Genomic DNA, 21,706 nt, shown 5'->3' with positions numbered 1-21,706 from the left:
CTTCTGGCGCAGGAGGCACAAAAATTTGTGTGTGTGACCAAGAGCTGAACTGAGATGGCACAACCATAAGCGCTCAGGTTATGCCTGACCAGCTTGTAGCCAAAAGGACCTTATCAAAAACACTTCAGCTATTCTTCTTTAATTTTTCATTGTGTGAAAACAGTTTAATTTAGATGGTATAGATTGTATTTTTTACTGCTATTAAGGATAATACAGTTCTTTTGTTTCCACAGATATTGATGAATGTGCTACTGGGAGAGTTATCTGTCCACGATTTAGGCACTGCGTCAATACTTTTGGAAGCTACATTTGCAGGTGTCATAAAGGCTTTGATCTAATGTACATTGGAGGCAAATACCAATGCTATGGTAATTACGACTTAATTCTTATGTGCATAGAATCATAGAATTCTATGATTATACATGCATGTAATAGAGCTGCATATTGTAACGTCAAATTAATGGTATAAAGAAGAATGTTTTGCTTATTATGGCTGAAATGTTGAAGCAGGTTGTTTTAGGTTGCACTGCATCTGTATTTTAGGAAAGAGTGGATTACAGAAATAGACTGTGAAAAAGAAAGCATGTATTTGGCTACCATTCTTGTAACTGGTTCTTCTGTGGAAGCCAGTGGGAGAGCAGAGCTGATGACCCCAGGAAGTCCCTTCTGAAGCCTTTGTCCCCACAGGTTTCACTGTGCACAGGCAGTTGTAGCTTTGGGGCTGTGTATGAGCTCAGGCAGTGTATGAGCTGTAATGCAGCTGTGCTCCATAGCATGCCCCAACATCCAAAATAAGAAAATGTGGCTCGAGCACAGCCCAGCTCCTTCCAACCCAGGCTGCCCAGCTTTCCTTCCCCTCAAGAGAGGTGGGGAAAAGGGGTTGGGAAATAACCTGTCCTTGTCTGGACATGAGGCTGGTTTATGCCCTTCAACAAAGGTGTTCCCACATCCCACTGTCTTAGTTTCCCAGGGCCTCAACTGGTTATGATCCTTTCACTGAGGAAAGGATCATATGGAGATAATGAGGCTTTGCTTTATGTTTGTTTAAGTGTACATTTTGGGGAGAAATCTCTAGGCAGAGCGCTGGGATTTGGAGATTTTCGCTTGCATCACTAACAACAAACATGGAAATGCCACATAAGATGCTTGAAGCAGTTTCTACTTGATGTAGAAATATTTATACAGATGCATAATAGAGAGGGCATTTTATGAAAAAACAGTTTAATATCTGTGTGATTAAGAACATGCGTATTCCTACACTCAGTTTTTCTTGTCAAGTCACCTTTAAGAAGAGGTTATTAAAATTCTGATCTTCGTGATCTCAACTGCAACCTGCCCACAGCGCATCGTTGGAGCTGATGTTAAGGTGTAAGCCGAGCAATACCGGGGTTGCACAATAGTCCCTTTAACCCTGACTTTTGTATCAACACATTAATGTGTGACTGTCTTCCTTTTCCCATTGGCCATTCAGTTTTATTCAATATTTCAAATTTAATAATATTTTCCTAATGGCCATACTGCTGTTGGTGTTTTTGCAGGAATAAGCAGGAAGTCAAGTTTCTTTGATGTAAATGGTTTTTTTTACGTAACTTTCTGTTGCAGATATTGATGAATGTTCCCTTGGCTACCATCAGTGTGGCAGTTTTTCACGATGTTACAATACACCAGGATCCTACAAATGCAAGTGTAAAGAAGGGTACAGAGACAATGGAACAAACTGCATACGTATGTAATGCTCCTTTTAAAAAAGGAATTCTGAAAGTAAATGTATCCCATGTTGTAAATTTTGAGCTACAGCACTATCAGGTTCAGTTTCTCCTAATTATTTTTAATACTTAATAAGAGGCCAGGGAATGTAGTTAGAATTTTCTGAGTCTTAGCATGCCTTGGTAAAAATACCTTTCCCATAGACATTTTCATAATTAGAAAGAAGTTCACCTCTCCCTGCTCACAGCTTCATTCTAGAGATTGCTTCATGATGAGAACAGCTGAGTGAGCAGGGTAGGTCTGGTCGGACAGCACACATGACTCATACCCTGTTATTATTTACACTCCGCCACTGGCCCGTTTCAGCAGCTCACCCCATCCACTCCCCAGTGCTCCCCAGATGTGAGCAGAACCAAGAGGGAAGATTTCCCTGGAGCAATTCCCTGCTGGAGAGTTCCCTTCCTCACTTCTCTTGGCAGAACAGGCCATGGGACATTTGACATCCCTCTGGTGCAGCTCTGTGACATGTGCTGTATCTTTTTGCGGACTCTGTGTTCACGGGTGGGTTCTGGTCTTTGGTGACTCACTGATCTCTTTGAAGAGCAGTACCACTGCGAACTAGTCCTTTGGCTGTAGCTATCATGGTAAGGTGATCTAGCTAGGGTCGTCTTTTGCAACCTGAGTTCCTGCAATTCTATGTGCACACACCTCACATGTGTTACTGGGACATAGGCCTAAGATGTGTTTTATATTTAAGTGTACCACAATATAAAAACCACAGGGAATTCAAAAGAATAGTAATAAACAGGTGGCCAGAGAGAGAACCTTCTTACCTGCTATCATCAAACAATTCATTGTTTAACAAACAGTAGTTCTTCATCTTAGCAGTGTGTTAGACTTGAAACACTTGTACACAAAATATGTGACTAGAGTTCTTTTTGGGGCTTTTAAGATCTCCAGTGAGATATAAAAGGCTTATTAACAAATAGAAAGTTATAAATAACAAAGCAGATGTTCTTGCATTTCATGTCTGCAGAAACTGCCCTTGTAAAACCAAGTTTAGGTTTGTTGCCCTTTCTTATGAAATATTGGGGCAGGTGGTACTGTGGGCACTGTCACTGTGGTGTAGGTGGTGCTCAGTTCACCTTCTCCTTTTTGTGAAGGCTAAAAAAATGCCATTTACTTAGTTTCCTGGTGTTTAGCAAAGGTAAAGATCTAAACGAAGGCTATTGGCTTAGGTTCAATCTCTGTAAAATGCTTAATGCTTATTGACAGGGAGGAAAGTTTAGAAGAAGTGGAGAGGTCTGAAAGATAACTTTCTCAAGACAAAAGTATCTGCCTCATCCCATTGTAACACTGGAGTCTTACTAAACTCGCCTCTGCTCCTGCGTACAAACTTGTCCAGTTTAGAGAGCTGCTTAACACACACCTTCCTGTCCATTCTTTTTTACTAACAGTGCTTTTAGGTAAGTTTTACCACCTCTGAAAGGAGCTGATGGTTAGAGGAGGTGGGGATGGAAGTCTCTTCAGTCATTCTAAATCAACTCTAAACTGCTGTAATGAGAAGTACTATCTAAAGGGATGTGATAATTCAGCAGTGCTGGTGCTAAATTGTGTTTCTAATTAGTGGAAACATTTAGAAGAAAAGTTATTTCAGCAGACTCTGCATGTCATAATGAAATGTATTAAGTTAGAGTGACAGAGTCAGATGGCCATTTGGGTCCCATTTTGATTCTGTTTGCAGTTATTCCTAATGTTATGATTGAACCACCTGGTCCATATCATACATTCAAGGGCAACAGCACACTCCCTAAGGGAGACAGTGGTATAACCAATAGGATTCCTGATGTTGGAAGCACATTGCAACTCCTCAGACCATCGTATGTACCTGCTATTGTTACAGAAAGGCCGGTGACCAGGCCAACAACTCGTCCTACACCTGGGCCAACAACTCATCCTACACCCAGGCCGACAACTCGATCTACACCCGGGCCAACAACTCGACCTACACCCGAGCCAACAACTCGTCCTACACCCAGGCCAACAACTCGACTAACGCCAAGGCCAACCACTAGGTACGTGCCGATGACAACAAGGCCGGTGACAACAAAGCCAGTGACAAGGCCTGCACCGCCAACACCACCGCAACCTACAACATTAAGACCCACGCTACCACCTCTGATGACAACTGAAGAGCCTTCACATGTTCCTGTTGAAACTACATCTTCCCGAGGAATTACAGATGACAACAGAATCCAGGTAGATCCTCAGAAACCCCGAGGAGATGTGTTCAGTAAGTAATTTTACGTATTCTTTCATTTATCAGAATTGTGGATGCAGTGAGGTGAAAGCACGCACTTTACAGTTTGGGGGTTTTATAACACTTTATCAGTAGAACAAAGACATGAAACTGGAAGTGTTCATATGGTAAAGCTGCAAAAATAATTGATTTGATGACCTAAAAAAGTGTGGGGAGGAAGTTCTGGATCAATTCAAGCAAAAATGTCAGTTTTTCTTCCTGAAGTTATTTGTGTGTTGTCCTGTATAAATGCTTAGCCTAATTATGCTTTCAGACAAAAGTTTTGGAGAATGAAAGGCATTTTATTGAAAAACATTGAAATGCAACATAACTGATAAAAAGGTAATGGATTCAAATTCATGGAGTTGAGAGTCACTTTAGCATATTTCCTTAACTTTAAGAATGGTAAGAAATGGGACCATGTCAGATTACCTAAAGACTCTGTTACGTCACCTTATTGTATAAATTCAAATAGTCTTGGATGTTTATGACTAAGCAATAGGAAAATTGCCTAAAAATAACAGGCTAATTTTATAGACAGCATCTATGAAAACGGATACATGAAAAGCTGAAGATAGTAAAGATTCTCATAGCATGAACACGTGTCATTTTAAAAGCTGCTCTGAAAGCTGCTGCGCCAATTCTACACCAGCTTTAGTGCATACCACAGACGGCATTACTGGCACACGCAGAGTTACCCGTATCTGCCAAGAAATACTCAACGCTCGATTTAATCTTTAGTTCTGCCGCTAATTTTAGAGACGGGGAGGGTGTGCTGGATCAGCCCTTCTCCTTCAGCTTTCCATACAATAAAATTGCTGAAGCAATGTAGGAAGAGGATGAGTTTGCTGTCTCTGAGCAGGTCAACAAGCAACGTGGGAGATTTTTTCCGATTGCTTTGGCATCTGTGTGGTGACTCCTTGGGCTGTGTTCTCTTAGGTCATTACACAGTGAAATAGTTGTTTTCCCTGTTGATGTTTTTTCTGTCACAGACAGTTTGTTAAATTTAAAGTGGAGACAAAAGCTGACTTAGAATTTGGGAAGATACATCCTGGTACTACTCAGAGGAGTGTGATGTGGGCTTTTTCAAGGTTATTTTTGAAACAATCTATATTCAATTAACATATAATATAATAACATATAATATACATTCAATTAACATATAATATAATATAATATAATATAATATAATATAATATAATATAATATAATAGCATTGTTATGTAAAATTTGAAAAATAAATATAGTAAATTCTCCCAAAATTTAATATAATGGGAGCCAATAGTTAAAAATATGGAGTTCTGTGGAAATTATTCTAGGGGCAGCAGGTGCACTGGACACTGATCGATGTCCTAGTGCACTAGACCAAACCCTTTAAGCACACTGGTGGTCTAGGATTGGTCCAGATCATCCCTCCAGTTTTAAGTTTTGATTATTTAACCTTTTCCTGAGCTTACCCGTGGTGACTTGTTGCTCTCTATTTTCTCTCGTTATTTGACCTGCCATCCCACGTGCCGAGTAAACTTGTCCTAAGCTTTCACTTTGGAGCACTCTTGAATGTGGTGCTCAGCTTGAAATCAGCTGAGGGCTGGTGAAATTGGTCTGTTCAGTGCTGACAGAGCACAGATGATAATAATGCTGATAACGTTATTTAAATATCTTTGCAATTTTGGAAAGGTATTGAGTTGTTGCTTTTCTTCAGATGCTTTACCCCCTTTCTAAAAATGCCTGCAGTGACTCTTTGGGGAGCTGCTTTTTCTGAGAACAGCAACAAAAAAAGAATATTTTTTAGAAAGGAATTCCTACACTCGGCCTTTGAACCACTTAGTCAGATGCAGACAGTGGAATCTGGCACCAAGGATAATCTTCTGATACGGATATGGGGGGAATGGCAATGAGGGAGGAATGCAGCAATGGCTTAATATTTAACTATTTCAGGACTGACAGAAACTAGAGTGAAGTACAGAAGAATCTCTTCTGGTTATTCAGATGCATAGAGTCTCTAACAAATAGAATGTACTTCTCAATAGGACTATAAATTTCTGCTGCCATCAGGATCGAGGTGATAAGCATTAAAAGCATAATACTACATATCAGCAGAGCAAGAACAAAACCCTTTCTCTGTATTAAAAGATAGTTCAGCAATTTTCCTTCTTAGCCAGCTGGAAAGATTGCAACTAGGAGACTTTTCTTATAACAGCTATTAAAAAAATTAGAGATTGGATTAAAACTTAATGCTTTCTGCTCCCCCTTTCAAATGACAGAAAAGTCCTTAGAGCAATAAAGGCAGCTCTGCGATCCTTGAAGCTGTTGAAAAAGGGGAAATGCTACAAGCAGAGTGTGGGTTCTATTCCTTAACATCGTTAGAGTAACATCATTTTACAGTAGCGTTTCATCCATCCTCACTGTTTTGCCACCTATTAATATGTATTTGCCTTAATATTGAAGCATTTAAGATAGGCACTTTGTTCCTGTTGGTGCTGTGCTGCTGAATCATAAGGAGTCTTACAAATCACACCCACCATCAATCTTCCAGCTGTTTTTATCCCAGGTCTGGTGTGCAGGTTCTGCAGAGTGCCCATGTTAGCTGTGCCTCCCGGGAACTCGGCTGGCACTCTGCACCTCTGCTCATAGAAAAGCCAGCGGGTTACTTTTCAGAAAGTCTTCTGGGAAGATATATAATAAGGTGTTTGATTTAGGTCCAAACTAATGAGCCTTGTAACTGCCCGAGAAATGCAAGATCGGAGTGATCACACGCCAGCACCATCGCTCCCCTCCCATGTAAGTTTTGCTCTAGACGGGGGACAGCCCAGGAAAGCCCTTCTTGAAATAATTCTCACTGCAGAATTGGAATTGGTGAAGTTTTAGGCAACATGTAATGGATAGTGCTGGTATCCAGATAAAAGGGTGAAGTGAACCTCTCTGTTGCCCCTTCAGTGTAGCCCAGCGCATATCAAAGTCTTCCCTGGAGGAGAGCACCACTTACTCTTGTTTACAAAGTCTGACTGACCTTGGGACTCCCCTTCCTTTTAGCCATGTTCTGCTAGTTTTGCAGGAGACCTCCTCACTTGCGGGGGTTGCTTTGGAAGTTGAATTGAACAACTCTGAATCCTAACTATTTAGTCAAAAAATTTTTGGGGTTATTGTTTTTAACAAATGGGAACTTGGTCATGATTATTGTGTGGAACGGAGTTGCACAAGAATGCAGTGTGTGTTGTAAGGCAGAAGACTATATTATTAATAGTAAGTTATTAATAGTTATTAACAGTTACTAATAACATGAAGCTTCAGTCAATGTTTTGTTTTGGTTTTGTACACCAAAATAGTGATTATTCTGTAATTGCAAATAACCTGACATACGTACACACCATCTCTTATACTCTTCAACTCAGCAATTAGCAAGTAAATGAAAAAAAAGTCCTACTGTTTTCCTAAAGGATTAAAAAGCTGAAAAGGCATCAGTCTTACCCAGTTTTTAAGTGTGTCCCCACTAATATTCACACGTTTATGAAGAACTTGGCCCATGAACTTTTGAGAATATGGTGCTGTTGATGTCTTGGCTCCCTCAGAGCTTATAAAATTCTCCAAGAAGCAGCAGCCAAGTTTATATTTAACAAGCTTTATCAAACCATTGAAGTTAAGTGAAAAGCACACTGATAGGCTATATAAAGTACACAGAAAGGGCTTGGAAAGCTTGCCGAAAATAATTGTGCCAAATACTTTCTCCCACGATCGCCACTCAACGTTATTAGTCGTCGTAGCAAAAAGAAGTGTACACATGGATCGTATTTAGAGTCCTGCATCTCTTGTTTCATATTAAGTGCACATTCCTCTAATTAGGTCTGAGCTCTGCAGTGAGTGGTTTTAAAACACGTTCTGCTACAAGTTCATAATAACAGTGTTTAGAGAAATGTTTTGAGGAAATATTTTATTGTAGAGATTTAGCTATAGGCAAATATTTGAACTTTAATTTTCAGCGCAGTCCAAGAAGATATTTAAATGTAGCATTTGTACAGCAGTGTACTGCAGGGTGAGTATTGGCCTAGATGGTGTGGACTGCATGCATCTGTAAGGCTTCTTTCATGGTAAATTCTAATCACGTAAGCAAAAGAAGCCACAAACAAACCGGATTAAACAAAGCAGCAAAAGTATTATGACAATGTATCTGTAACAATTAACAGGCCTTTGCTGCCCAAGCCGTCCTTAAGTCTTTGAGGCTGTTTGCACATTAATATCCTACACCGCAGATATAATCAAAAATTTACAAACTATTTAAATAAAAAAAAAGGTTAAAAAAATATATGGTAATATTAAAGAGTCAGTCAGTTTCCTACAGATTTCAAGCTTTTTATTTGTTTCTTTTTATTATACAAAAAAATACTACTTTTAAAATACATCAGCATTTGGTCAACCTTTTGCCAGGCTGCGTATTTTGTCCTAATTCCAAAAAGCAGGGAGCTTCATTATTCTTATTTTTCATTTTCTGGCTCCAGCAGTGCTGTTTCCACCTTGTCCTGGTGCAAGAGAAGCTCCGTCTTAACCTTTGATTTGATCTGCTGAAAACCACAGTCCTTTATGTTGGTTTAGAACTGGAAATCATCGCCGTTTTTCTTGTTCTCGCTTGCCCAAGGAGGCTATAGAGACATTAAGATAATTTTTTTAGCACTGCAAATGGAAAACGTGACAAGGTTTTAACAGATAAGGCCCTTACAGATACTGTAGGTGTCCGAGGTGTCTATAGCGTCGAAGGACACGTCTGAAACACGTTACTACTGATAGGAATTATGTGTTAGACCTGTCTCTAAAAGATGAATGTCCCAGACAGCTGCCTGCTCTGCAGGTTCACCCGAAACATCTGGGGAAGGTGGGGGGATCAGCAAGTTTGCGCAAGGACTTCAATGTGGCTCTATTTTATTGAGAAACTACAACCTCTTATAGTGTGTTTGGGGGGGAATAGTGTGCTTCAAGGCTGCAGCTTATTTCTTGGTTAAAAAGGAGCTTTGATTTGAAGACGCTTTAGCAGATTTGGAATCACCTTTTACAGAGCTCAGATGAAGGTTACAACGTAAATCCTAAATCACATAGGCATAAAGTTTATGAATCGTCACGTCAAATACAATATATTGAATTGTCCATGAGAAGCACAACACCCAGAGCTGTTCTGCTGGGTTTTTTATTCAAGATAAGGCAGTGGGTCACTAATACCTTTATCTCCTTCATTTCTGAAAAACCTGCTTTTCTCGCAGTTCCACGCCAGCCTGGAGTGAGCAATAACCTGTTTGAAATACTTGAAATCGAAAGGGGAATTACCGCCGATGAATTTGAAGCCAACGATGACCCAGGTAATGATCACATCTCCTGTTCAGGGCTCAGGGTTTAGGACTCATTGAGTTTTCTTGTGGTTTTATACATTTTTACAGGACTCCTGCATCTCATGTTTAAACTATGCTTTGTAAAAAGAAATAGAACAATGTAAGTGAACCTTTATAATTTTGTTCCCTAACAGATTAGCACAAAAATAGTGTGAATTGTTAATAGCGACATTAGCATCCCTTTTATTTAGTATTTTTGTAAGTTCTTTTCCTAGTGCTCCTTCTGCTGCATTTAATTTTCATCTTTTTTCCCAGTGTCAGCCAGCAGGGAAACTGCTGTAGTTCCTCAACTAGAACGACCCAAATCATCACTTTATTTTCATTTGTTTTGACCTGTTCTGCCCAGGAGTGCTGGTGCACAGCTGTGATTTCGACAGCGGACTGTGCGGCTGGATGAAGGACAAAGACGACGACTTGCACTGGGAACCAGTGAGAGATGTGTCAGGTAAGCGACCTGTGTGCGATCGCATCCTGTACTTAAAGAACCGGCCAGTTTGGGGTTGATGATGCCATGATGAATTTACACAGCTTCTCTTCCCTTCGGTTCCAGCATATATTTCACACCCACCCCTCTTCTGTGTATAAAGTGAGAATTCCCAGTTTGAAAGAGCAATTGAGAATTTGCACTGGTAACGTTACAACAGGAATGTCTGTGAAGGAGCAGTAAATGTATTCAGTAAAATATTATCTGAAAGAACAAAAATGTGGACTAGACAACAACTTTTATTTCTGGGGAAGCAAAGCTTATTTTTCAAACCACCATACAAACATAATTATTTCCGTATTACTAGCAAAATTATTGAAAGTGCTGGCAATAGTCTTTGTTCTGCTGCCAAATACAATGTTCTAGTTTAACCTCTCCGTTTGGTTTTATTGAGTTCTGCTCTAAGTTACAGCAACCTGTATATAGGGAACCTGTTAAGTAACTGGAAGGATGGCAAGTTAGGTGGTGGCATGCAGAGACTTCTCAAAGTGGGTCGGTCTGGGATGGTGAAAAGTGACCTTGCAGGGAATGTGAGAGGGCGAAATGTGCACTAGCCCCGCATACAGGCAGGCAGACCAGCATCGGCGCTGTGCCCGGTCCCCCTATGATTTTAGCGTATGGCACTGAGGGGTTTTGGGTCCTCCTGCACACCCCACAGCGCCGGGAATCAGACACACGTCTGTGGCTCGCGGTAACTACGGGATTACTTCACACCCGGAGGAGCAGCCTTTGAAGTGCACAATGCTCCCATTGTGCGAGGGGACGGCGCGTTGGGGAAGAAAATGCGCTCTCAGGCCGTAAAATAAGTTGAGGGAAGGTGAGGGCAGTGAGAGTCATTTTCCTTATGCACCACCCTGTCATCAGTGTGGGTCCTGTGCCACTGCAGCGGTGACCTGGCACCTTTGCCAGGCTGTGCAGCTGACTCAGTGCAGGCCCTGGTATCTCCTGTGCTCCTTACAACACTTCAAAACCCCCTGAGTGACTCGGAGGGCAGAGCTGGGTCCTCCGGCAGGTGAGAGAACAGGCAGCTGTCTCCTGCTTGCAGACGGGCACTTCAACAAAGATCACACCTAATTCAAACAGCTTTTGGAAACAACGGATTTAAAACCAAGAAAGTAAGTCACTCAAATAATTTTAATTTTATGTACTCAAAAATTGTTGTTAATACATATTAACTTCCAGAACTAGGATATTTTTTTTTCTTTTTTAAAACTTTTTTATTCTCCCCATCAGTGACAATCTCAGCTTTTTGTTTCCTGTGTACGTTCTGCTGCTGTTGACATAACCTGTTAAAACTAGTCCCTTGAAGTCACCCACCCACTCCCTCCTGTCTGGAATACCTTGGTGCAAGGATTTATTTTCACAGCTTGTTACTGAGTGTTTGCTTTCACCTTTCCCAGTTTGCTATTTATTGGTTTTGTGAGAATGTGCCTTTTGAGAGGTGCCATGCTGAAGCTTTATGAGCTTATCTTGCATGCAGAAAATGCTGATCTGAGGGGACCGTTGCCTGCAGATACATTGGCTTTGTGCTCCCCTAAATCTGTTTCCTATTGATTGGATTCAGTCACTGGAACTATCTGCAACAGATGCACTTACTAAGTCAGTACTTTCGTAGTGATAGAGTTGTATCTGCAACAAACAGGTGCAGTTATTGAAACTCTATCATGCTTATTTTAGCATGATGTAAAAACAATGCATTAACGAACAAAACCAGGTCATTAACAAAACCAGAGGGATCCCAGTTCATGGCCAGGTGCAGATCCAGGGCCCCTGACAGCAGTGCGGTGCTTTGCTTTGTTCAGTCTCATTGAGACCAAAGAGCTTCCAAGCCCGTGTAGAAGAGTGAACTGGAGGCAAGGTTTGCTTTCCTTTTCTGTGTGCGACCACAGATTTCATTGTCATGAAATGTCACAGCTTTTGAGGGACATAATTGTGGCTTCCAGAAAGAAGCTTCCAAAGAATAAAGCTCTAGTTGAGTAATCGCAGAGCAACAATTTAAATGAAAAAATATTGTTTGATTCCATAATTCGGTAAAGACCGTGTATGTCAACAATATTAGAAACCCCCAATGTTTCTACATCATTGCTTTCAACTAAGGAGCCTAAATACCACCTTTATCTTAAATTCATTAAAATTAGATTTTTTGATTAAAATCTGAAATGAGCAAAGGACAGAGGGTTCACTTTAAAAAAAGAAATCTTCCTCTGAACCTAAGAATCTTTTTTTCTTTTAAAAGATCAATGATGTTTAAAGTTATCATCAGCCTTACAAAAGTCCTAATGAAAACTACAAATTAAAAATACAGGTGTGGGTTTTCTTTAAAATGTGAAGTCGCATTTATTGCCTCTGTGAAAGGGGGTGTGGGACTTAGGGAAGTATATGCCTTTATATTTTAAAGTTTAATGGATCTTGCCATACCTTAGATCCTCTAGTTTCTGTGTTCTGGGTGTTTTTATGAAGGCATCTTTGCTTCATACATGATCAGAGATAATCCCAGGGTCTTGAATTAAGTCTGTGTGCTCACTGACAAATTACTGCTGTTAGAGAAGAATTCAGGGAGTGTATCAAGTTAACAGCCATTTGGAAATCATCATGTTTCCAGCTTTCTGTATCTATTCCAGATTAAAAATTTAAATGATAGTTAAATGAAAAGGCTGTGTTTGCAAATGGACACACTTGGAGAATTAACCCGTGAACACCGTTCCCAAAGGAAAGGGAGAGCTCAGGTACACGGTGACATTTCTGCCGGTGTTATAATTCATCTGCCCCACAGCAAAAACTGCAGCTCACAAGGTGCAGGAGTGTCCACAGTAGCTTTAATATCACTGGGGGTTTAAAGTCACCAAGGGCTTGTCAGAAATGAAGGAATACTTGAAATGTTCATTTTCAAAATATATATTATTGGCTTTGTAAAAAAGAAACTAGATGGGCAAGACCTAAGCTGGTACTAATGTAAAGAGAAGAGCAGCTCTTAATCTTCCTCTGCAGGAGGCAGAAGCATCAGTTCTGGTTCATGTTCTAGCAACTGTCTGCCTTATTTAAGACTTGCTGGACCTTGTGGAGCCCTGTTTTATTTTTTAGTGCATTCGGTCTCACAACATAGTAGAATTAAAAAAAACCCCAACCTAACTGTTTTTCTTTTGCAGGGGGACAGTATCTCACCATCTCTGAGCCCAAAGGCCGAGAAGGAGGAGTTGCACATCTGATCCTGCCGCTGGGTCCCGTGGCTCAGGCCGGCGACTTGTGCTTGTCCTTCAGGCACAAGGTGCCCGGGCGGCATTCCGGTGCCCTCCACGTCTTCGTAAGGAAAAACGGAGCTCACGGACCAGCTGTTTGGGGAAGAAATGGTGGGCATGGCTGGAGACAGACACACATAACTTTACGAGGACTGGGCATCAAGAGTGTAAGTACCAATGTGTGTGCTGCCATGTTTCTTTTTGTGGGAGAAGCTGAAGACACTTTAGCTGGTGTAGTGCGGGTCTGTTTATCTTCTGGCTCTGATTTCAGCCTGTGTTCTACTGCTTTGTTCCCTGCCAATAGAGTCACATTAAGGATAAGAGAGTTATTGTGCATTTTCTCAAATTAGTTTTATGCCAAAAGAATCCTACCTGCAGCAATAGACACACAGGAGAAAACAGAACACCCTGTACTGAGCTACCTCCTATGGGCTGTTTTAAGGGGATCACCGTGGGGGAAAGAGCAGTCTGATGGACAGTGGCTTACTGTACATGGTTTTCCAGAAAGCCTGTATCAAGATTCCTCATAAACAATGTTTTAAATAACACAGCATCATGAAATAGGAAGAATTGTCCCCTGTGGATTGATAACTGGCTTAAACCAGGACAAAGATACTGAAAAGAAGTAATTTTTTTGGCGATGCAGGGAGGCTACATGTGCAGTCTCACGTGGTTTTGTGCATACCTGCGGCCGATCTGGCCAGGGAGGCAAATGGTGACCTAACTATGCCAATAACACACAATGGCTTAGTGCAATCAAAAGAATCTGTCTGTAGTGCCATGATGGAGAATCTTTTAATACCTGGAAATGTTAGAGAAATTGGGTGACAGACTGATATGAAAAGCTCAGCATTTTCCTTATCCTCTTCAAAGCGAAGGCTTTGAAGGTGGTTTCTGTTTCAGATCTGAAGGAAGGGGCTTGGCTGCTTCAGGGCCTGTTGTGCTCTGAGAAACAGATCAGGTGGTCTAAAACGCTCACACATCATCATGTTCATGGTGGGAGCAAGCTACGACACACACAGTATATAGTGCTAACATTAATATTAAGGCTGTAATTACCACAGATAATTTTAGGAAAACTTTACCTCAGAATAGTAACAGAGACGCCTCATCTTCTGTTAGCTGTAAATAAATGTCAGACTAAGAATGCGGAAATTGATAAGTGAACAGTATATTTGCCACACTCTTACCCTTTTTCGCCTAGTTTAACACTTGTGGCAATCCTCAGGTCTGTCAGAGCAGTTCATTAAATGTGTGTATCACTCATTTCTTGTCTGGCAGAAAAGGAAATGAGTTCTAGAGAGCCCAAGCAAGACCAGCAGTTCCCGCTGCGCTCTGCCTCACACCTTCTAGTGAATTAGCTCTGTGTAAATTATTTCAAAATATATCCCAAAATCACTCATTTCTAAAAAGAATAATAATTCATTTATTCAATATAGAGTTTATCTGACTTCCTCCATTCCTACTCCTTATTGAAAAGTGTGCTTTCAGCCAGCATCCAGACTGTTTTTAACTACACAGCTGGAATTGTGATCTATGAATCTGTATTAACTCCAGCTCAATGATAACAGCAGACTCTTACAAAGTTTTGCGGTAGACTTGGAGTAATTTCTAAGCTACGGTCAAAACCAGTGACCATATTAAACAGCTCAGGCTTCTGAATCGACAGCAGTAGCACAGGTGAGCAGTTGTGATTTATGGGAGGTGTTTCTGTATATCAGCTCTGATTTAAGCTCCAGTCCTACTCAAGATTTAAGTCTGCTGAATTTCTCCTACACAGGCTAAACCTGGACTGCTAATGATCTGCTCAGATCAGGCCCAAACCTCCACTGCCATTTTGCGAGGAGCCAAAGCATCTGCAGGTGACCATGAGGCTGCAGGAGCCTGAATTTGGCAGATAAAAGACGGGTGTTTCTAGTTCACACAGGAAGGCAGCTGCGAGGTGCTTTAGCAATAGAAAGACTCTCTATTAGGCAACATTTTTCAGAATCCAGGGGATTTTAAGTGTTTGCCATGAGGGACGATGAAAACAGTGCAGAGATGATACGTAGTAAATGCCCGAGATTCTCTTATGTGGAAAACCATCTCACCTCAGCAGATGGTGCAACTGGAGCAACTCTGTCCTGAAGTGCTGGTTCTTCACAAAGATCCTGCCAAAGTGCAGAAGGGAAAGGATCAGAAATAGAAATAAAAAACAAACCAGCCATTATAAAGAGGTTTTTGGGAGTCAGTTAAAATTGCCTGAGCTTTCTTTTGCTTTTGCTTCCTTACTGTTGAGATCTCTCTCAAAGCTTCTTCCATTGTACTTTATTTTTGCACTCAAATCTTTCTATTTCTCTTCCCAGGTTATTTTCAAAGGGGAAAAAGGGAAAGGAAGAACTGGGGATATTGGACTAGATGATGTGATCTTGAGGAGAGGACGCTGCTCTGAGGAGCATTAGCAAAGACTGGACCAGCAGAGTCTTCTCTCACCCTTCTCGTGCTATCCCCACCACGCTCGGAAACAGAACGACATGAAAAACAAGCTGGAGAGTGACAACTTGCCAGTGGTCTGCCAAGTGCAAACTCACTGCAACTGAAAAACACACCTCCCAGGATTCAGGAACTCCAATCCTGCGCTGGCTGTTTCTATCAACCCTTACCCCGAAATCATATTTTGTGTGTAATAACTTCAGCCCCTGTTGAGCCCGGTGAGTGCTCACACCAAGAGCACTTGTGGAAAAGGGAGAATTACAAATGCTGGCAACAGCAAGCTCCAGCTCAGACAGTTTTAGAGTTAGCTGATAGTTGTTTTCTTCCCCTAAGTGCTACTCTTCCATTGATTAGATGTGACAGCCAGTGACATTGATCCAGCTTCTGAGTCACCTCAGGTTAACAGAAACCTGGACCTGAGCTTTGGCTTCCTGTCATTGACCTCTGAAGAAGGGTTTGCTTCATATTAAATAGCATTTATTTTGGTGTATTAACTGTATTATTATTACCTGTATTAACAAAAAGCTTTTCTATAGAGTAGGCCTTGCATCCTGTAATATTGCTCCTGCTGTGTTCTGTGTATATGTGTATGGTTAGTAACATATTTATGGTTTTAATATTTAGAGTTGAGAGGTAAGGGGCAGCTGTGTTTGCTTACTGTACAAGACAGGAGTTCAGCACATCCTTTGATCCCGCTGGTCGTGCCAGTAGATGCGCTACCAAAGTACGTTAATGGTGCTCACTGAAAAACGCTGGTGCAGTTTTTCATGTTGTAATATGCTGAAGGCAAAAGACCAACCCCTTACCTGCTGTAAACCGGCATCTGCTAACGCTGTACGGGTTTGTATGGAGCTCGGGAAGTTCTCGGTCCTGCCAGAAGCTCCTGGTTCAGCTGAGGACGGAGCAGCCTGGAGAAGACAACTTGACTCCTGGTGGCACCTCCAGGAACGGTCCCTCCCCGCCATCGGTACAAACCTGCGCCTGAGCAAACGGGGCAGCTGGGTCAGTGCTGTACGGACAGTCCCCACCGTGAAACGCCTTGAGCGCTCTTTGTCACATGTCCCTATTCCGGCCAACCCTCCTGTATATAATAAACATTTCATTCTTTAGAACAACTCTTAGCTCTAGCTGGAACTAAGTATTTATCAGAACTTTGGACTGATTCTTTAGTTACGTATCTAATGCATGTGGTGTGCAGTTTCCCAGGGAATTCTTCTGTTTGGTTTGTGATTTTTTAAACAAGAAACATTATCAATCATCACTGCTGCTAACAGTTCTAAATTGGACAAATTGTAAAATTCAGTAAAATGACAAGAGACTGATAAAATGTTGTTAGTGCTACAACCTTAAAGCTTCAAAAATGTATATATAGAAGAAATAAGTCTCAGATCTTTTAAATACTTAATGTAACATAAACATCGGATTCATATCATGTTATACAGCCATCATTAAAAACCAATCATGTTAAGCCTTGCTTGAAGTCCACAGAAATACGATTGCAAGCCCATTAGAAGTCACCTTCCAAACCCCCATTTCTGACAAAATTCTATTTTGAAAATACTCTTCCAATTTGGCCCCCAGGACAAAGCACAGTCTGTGTAGCAAAGTTACTGTTTGACCAAACAGACCGTCTCCTGCAAAACTGTATTAAACATTTTGAAAAGGAAAAAACAATGCGTTTGTAAACATTTTTAAACTATTTTACTTCAAATATGATCGTGATCTTTTTCTCTTACGTTACTTTGTAATGTGTCAGAAATATTTGTGAATAATTGAAATACCTTGTCCTTATTTTAAAGTAACCAGTAAAGGAGGCTGTTACTTGCTACTAATTGGAATCTTGTTTTCATTTCTGGAACACAAGTGTCACTTTTGATGCAGTGGAAGGAACCAAAAGATGACAATTCAGTCAAAGTGAAGTAGCTCGTTACCAGATTTAAAAATAAAAGTACACTTCCCTATCGTTTGACAAGAACACTGTATGTATGTATTATTCAAAAGGAAGAATGACAACTTTCAACCCAGCTTCAAGAAGAGTTTCACGGGTAATTTAAGAGCTTCTGCAGTATAAAATGTCCATTTTACAGGAAGCAGCACACGGCCCAACCTGCACCATCCGTGACACCCTCTGACACCTCTCAAGATTAACACATTTTGGTCTCCAGTGGACGAAGATGTCTTTACCACGTACCACTACAGCTTCCTGAGGTGGAGACGCCCTGGTTCAAGCAGACATCTCTCCTAGCTCTGCAAACCTGGAAGAGCTTCAGTTCTTTGGCAAGCAAATTGAATGACACTGAATTAACATGAAAACATTAATCAACTGACTGTATAACCTCTTGCCAGCTTAGAATTTCATGTTCTTAAAAGACACACTAAAGTTTTTTTCCCCAAAAAAGACAGAAAATAAAGATTCTTCATAAATGACATACTGTGGCAATGGCAGCGTGCACTTACTGCATTTGTCAAAGTGAGTACAGCGGAAGGGACCGACACAAGGTTTTGTTTCCAGGTTCCGTTCCATGCAGTCACCTCACCTCCCATCAGCACCTCAGCATTAAGTCACTAGGGAGGACTTTCAATAAAGCTTCTTTGTTCTGGAGAAAAGCTGCGCTGGCTTTCCTGCAATAAATTGGAAGGTCAAAACTGCAGGTTTTAATATATTAAAAGGTCAAAACATTGGGTTTAATATATTAATAGTTGGAGATTACCATAACCACCCTGATAAGAGCCTGATTAGTTATGGGAGGACAACCCTGAGCAGAAGAACGATCGTGACAGCAGCCTCCATCACCCTACTCTGTCCTCCAGGGAAAAGACACAAGAGGAGCACCTGCCTCCGATCTCTCTGTACAACCCGTTACGGGTTGTTCCTGCACCTGAGGCGCTGTCGTTGTCTCAAAGACTGCGAAAATCAGAGATCAAGCTTTGCATTGTGAACAGCACATTTAAAGACGTGAAAAAGGATCAACTATAGCTGTCTGCCTCTAAAATTTTACTTGTAAATGTTGAAAGATGAGCCATCAAACGTCCACTGACGCCCCGTTAAATCCCATGCAAATTTATGTGTATAGATCTATAGCTCAAACACCGCATTATCCAAGTTGTCCTGGTACTTAAAACACTTTCTCACCTGTTGTTTTATCGTGCTGTCCTGTTGTCACGCAAGGTTTTATGACTTTTGATTCTTCCACACAAACAAAAAATGGATGAGTAATGCATTGGTGTAAACCTGCACCTTCAGAAAGAAATAAGAGACATTTCAGTGGTAAGTTCCAGTAGTGGTTTGAAAGAACAGAGAGAACATGTCAAACAATGAAGCAAAGTGGACTTTTAATTTTCTGGATAAAGACACAAATAATGCCCTGCTCTACGTCATCACTTTTCCTCAGATTGCTTCCCAAAAGCTTTTAAGAATTAACAACATCTGTCTTTACTCTTAGTAATATTTAACCTCATTCCATCGTGGTGGATTTTTGCCACCTTACTGTTTCCCTGTAATCTGGATATTAAAGGATTCCCCAAGACCCAGGAACAAGGCTCCACTGCCACCGAACCACCTTCTGCAGGAATCACAGACACCTCATCCCCAGAGCAAACGGGCCATCTCTACAGCACCTCTGGACCCAGAAACAACCACATATCATTGTATATACTGTGTGTGGGCACACGCCTGTGTATGGCACCCAATAGGCTGAGGCCAGTATTAGGTGTTTGAGCACGGAGGCCAAGTATTGATCTGACGCACAGAACAAGGACACTCCTCTCTGCGACACAGAGATCCTACTGTCCCCTGAGCACAAGGTACTGCAGCACTTTGCCAGTGATTTTTGTTAACCTTCTACTTTGTGACTTTTTACCTTCTCTTCAGGCCAGGAATAGTCCTCTTCTCCCAGGTTTCTCTTTGTCATGCATTTCAACGGTCCAGTTATGCTTTTAAGTGAAGACAATAACAGGAAGGCTGTCTAAAGGCAAGACATTGGATTAGTAGGATCCAGAAGGGTGTCCAAGAGACACTGTGACTTCCATCCCTCTGAAGTTCTGAGTTAGCTCAGGAAATGTCATCTCACCTCAGTTTCTTGGCCCAGCCAGAGGACAGGAGAAGTTGTGATCCCACGGGGCTCTTCCAAGTTTCTATGTCCAGATAGGGCATTTAGTGTTCTCTCTTAAATACCAAATATGCATAACTCTTGTTAATAGTCTAGGAGATCCCTTTAGTGATGGTGCCTTGGAGTGTATAAACAGGGCTCGAAGATGCTGAAACTGCTCACTAATATGAAACCCCACAACCCTGCAGTGCACAGCAACTGACAGAAAAACCAGGCACCTTTATTGCACGGTTAGAGGTGTCATTACGCTGTCAGCAATTCAGTCACACTCCTGTCATATGCCACTCGTTCTATCCAGCTTATAAAAAGATATTTTAATTGGCTGAACTCTATTACCGAAGGCTGATTCCTAAAACCCAGTGATGTTTAATTACCCACGAGGTGCCCCAGGCAGTTTTGTGGGGTGTTGGGAGACCTCGGCCATCTATCAGTGAGCAGCCCTGGCGCACTCTCACGCTTGCTGGGAAACCCACTGTGAGCTACTCCACCAGCTTTTATTGGAGTAACTTGTTTGCCAAATAAAGATACGTGACTGGGGCTTGAAAAATATTTCCTTAATATGAAAAACAGGCAGAGAAAGGACACGGTACATCGAGGGATGCCTTCACCACCATACGGCATTTGATCAGCTTACGCAGTGGTTAGAGAGCTCGACGCAAATTGTCTGGGTTTTAATATGGCTCAGCCACGGAGCTTCAGGTCCTCAGGCTCTTTCTACCACTGTTCCTCATCTTCCATCCAGCCACCCTGTCCTGGATGCCACTCGGTCCAAAGAGTGCGTTTGGCATCGCAACACAGAACCAATGACTAACCCTCCGCGACTGGCTGGTCCCAACATGGGCAACTCTTCATTTGTCTCTCAAGTTTTGTCAGAGGTATGAGCTGTGCTAATAAAGACATCGGGCAAATTCAAACTTTCACGTTCCCTGATGAAGGTAAGGAGATTTTCCTTTCCCATCAGGCAAGTGTTTCTTCCTACCGAGGGACTCTCAGCAGGATCCACTCCCTACCACGACCTGCACCAGCTGGAATCCGCTGCCTTCTGCAGGTCCAGCTGTGCAGGCAGCAAACTGCACAACTCAAACAGGGCAACGTGCTGAGCATGTGGCAAACACATCTGAACTATGGCCCTTCAAGAGGCAACTACGGGCAAAACCACAGGAGGCATAAAACGGGAATGCAAACAATCCTGCAACTGCACTCACCAGTATGGGACTGCAAAACAACCGGACTCTATTTCTGGCCCTGAAATGCACTGACACGCTTCAGCTGGTGAGTTTTGCAGTGGCTGGACAGCCTGGGACAGCTGGGAACACGGCATCTCCAACCGCAAGGTAATCTTGGGGCAGGCAAAATAATACATGAGGGTGATTTTCAAACCTTGTTATTAAGAACATCCTTGGAATGATGGCTGCATCCTGATACCCCACATGGACAATCCACACATCACATCTCAGTGATGGGCACAACTCCCCAAGGGGATGTGAACGGACTACACGAATGAGCCCTCCCCTAGCCTAGCCTACAAAAGCAGATGGTTAAACGCAGCAGCACAATTAAAAGCCTCCATTATCCAGCATTACTAAATGGGGAAGCTTACCAACAAGTTTAAATTTGTCTATAACTTCCAGAAGCCTGGACCTCTGGCTCTGCCCTTTGGCCACTGCCACAGTCAGGCGAGACACGCTGAAGACAGCGTGTCTTTGGACCCAGCTGCCTTTGGTTTCTGCGGCAGAAGATCAGGCCCTTCATTAACAGCACACAAACCACCTTGCTTCTGATTAAAACGAATCCTCTTAGCTGCTCTGAGAAACACATCTGACTTTCTCTCCTGAAGGAATTGCTGAGCAGGGCGTGTAGAAAGGCCGCTGTACAGAAAGCCGAGAAAACCAAACACATGTTACAAAGGAACTCGGGCAGCCATGGGACAAGCAAGCGGAGCAGGCGCTGATGGAGTCACTGTGCTGCCTGGGCTGTTCCTACGCGATTTATCTCAGGTTTTAATTAATTTTTAACAGGCATTTCCC

General features: G+C 41.9%; 1 protein-coding gene across 12 annotated transcripts in view; it reads left to right on the top strand.

The window, feature by feature from the left end:
- The window catches only part of NPNT (nephronectin), a 64,071-nt gene extending 46,669 nt beyond the window's left edge, over positions 1-17,402 (top strand). For all 12 annotated transcript variants that reach the window (XM_065062799.1, XM_065062802.1, XM_021282961.2 and 9 more), the window contains 7 exons: positions 234-368; positions 1,603-1,725; positions 3,611-4,000; positions 9,253-9,348; positions 9,725-9,823; positions 13,009-13,265; positions 15,444-17,402. In XM_065062799.1, coding sequence (XP_064918871.1) covers positions 234-368; positions 1,603-1,725; positions 3,611-4,000; positions 9,253-9,348; positions 9,725-9,823; positions 13,009-13,265; positions 15,444-15,539 — 1,196 coding nt within the window. In that variant the 3' untranslated portion in view covers positions 15,540-17,402. The remainder of the gene's footprint in view (positions 1-233; positions 369-1,602; positions 1,726-3,610; positions 4,001-9,252; positions 9,349-9,724; positions 9,824-13,008; positions 13,266-15,443) is intronic.
- The last annotated feature ends 4,304 nt before the right edge of the window (positions 17,403-21,706 follow it).

This window comes from Columba livia, chromosome 4 (genome assembly GCF_036013475.1).
Source record: "Columba livia isolate bColLiv1 breed racing homer chromosome 4, bColLiv1.pat.W.v2, whole genome shotgun sequence".
NCBI classification, from domain to species: Eukaryota; Metazoa; Chordata; class Aves; order Columbiformes; family Columbidae; genus Columba; species Columba livia.
The sequence above is the reverse complement of the archived record's forward strand: the minus strand, read 5'-3'. Positions and strand labels throughout refer to the sequence as shown.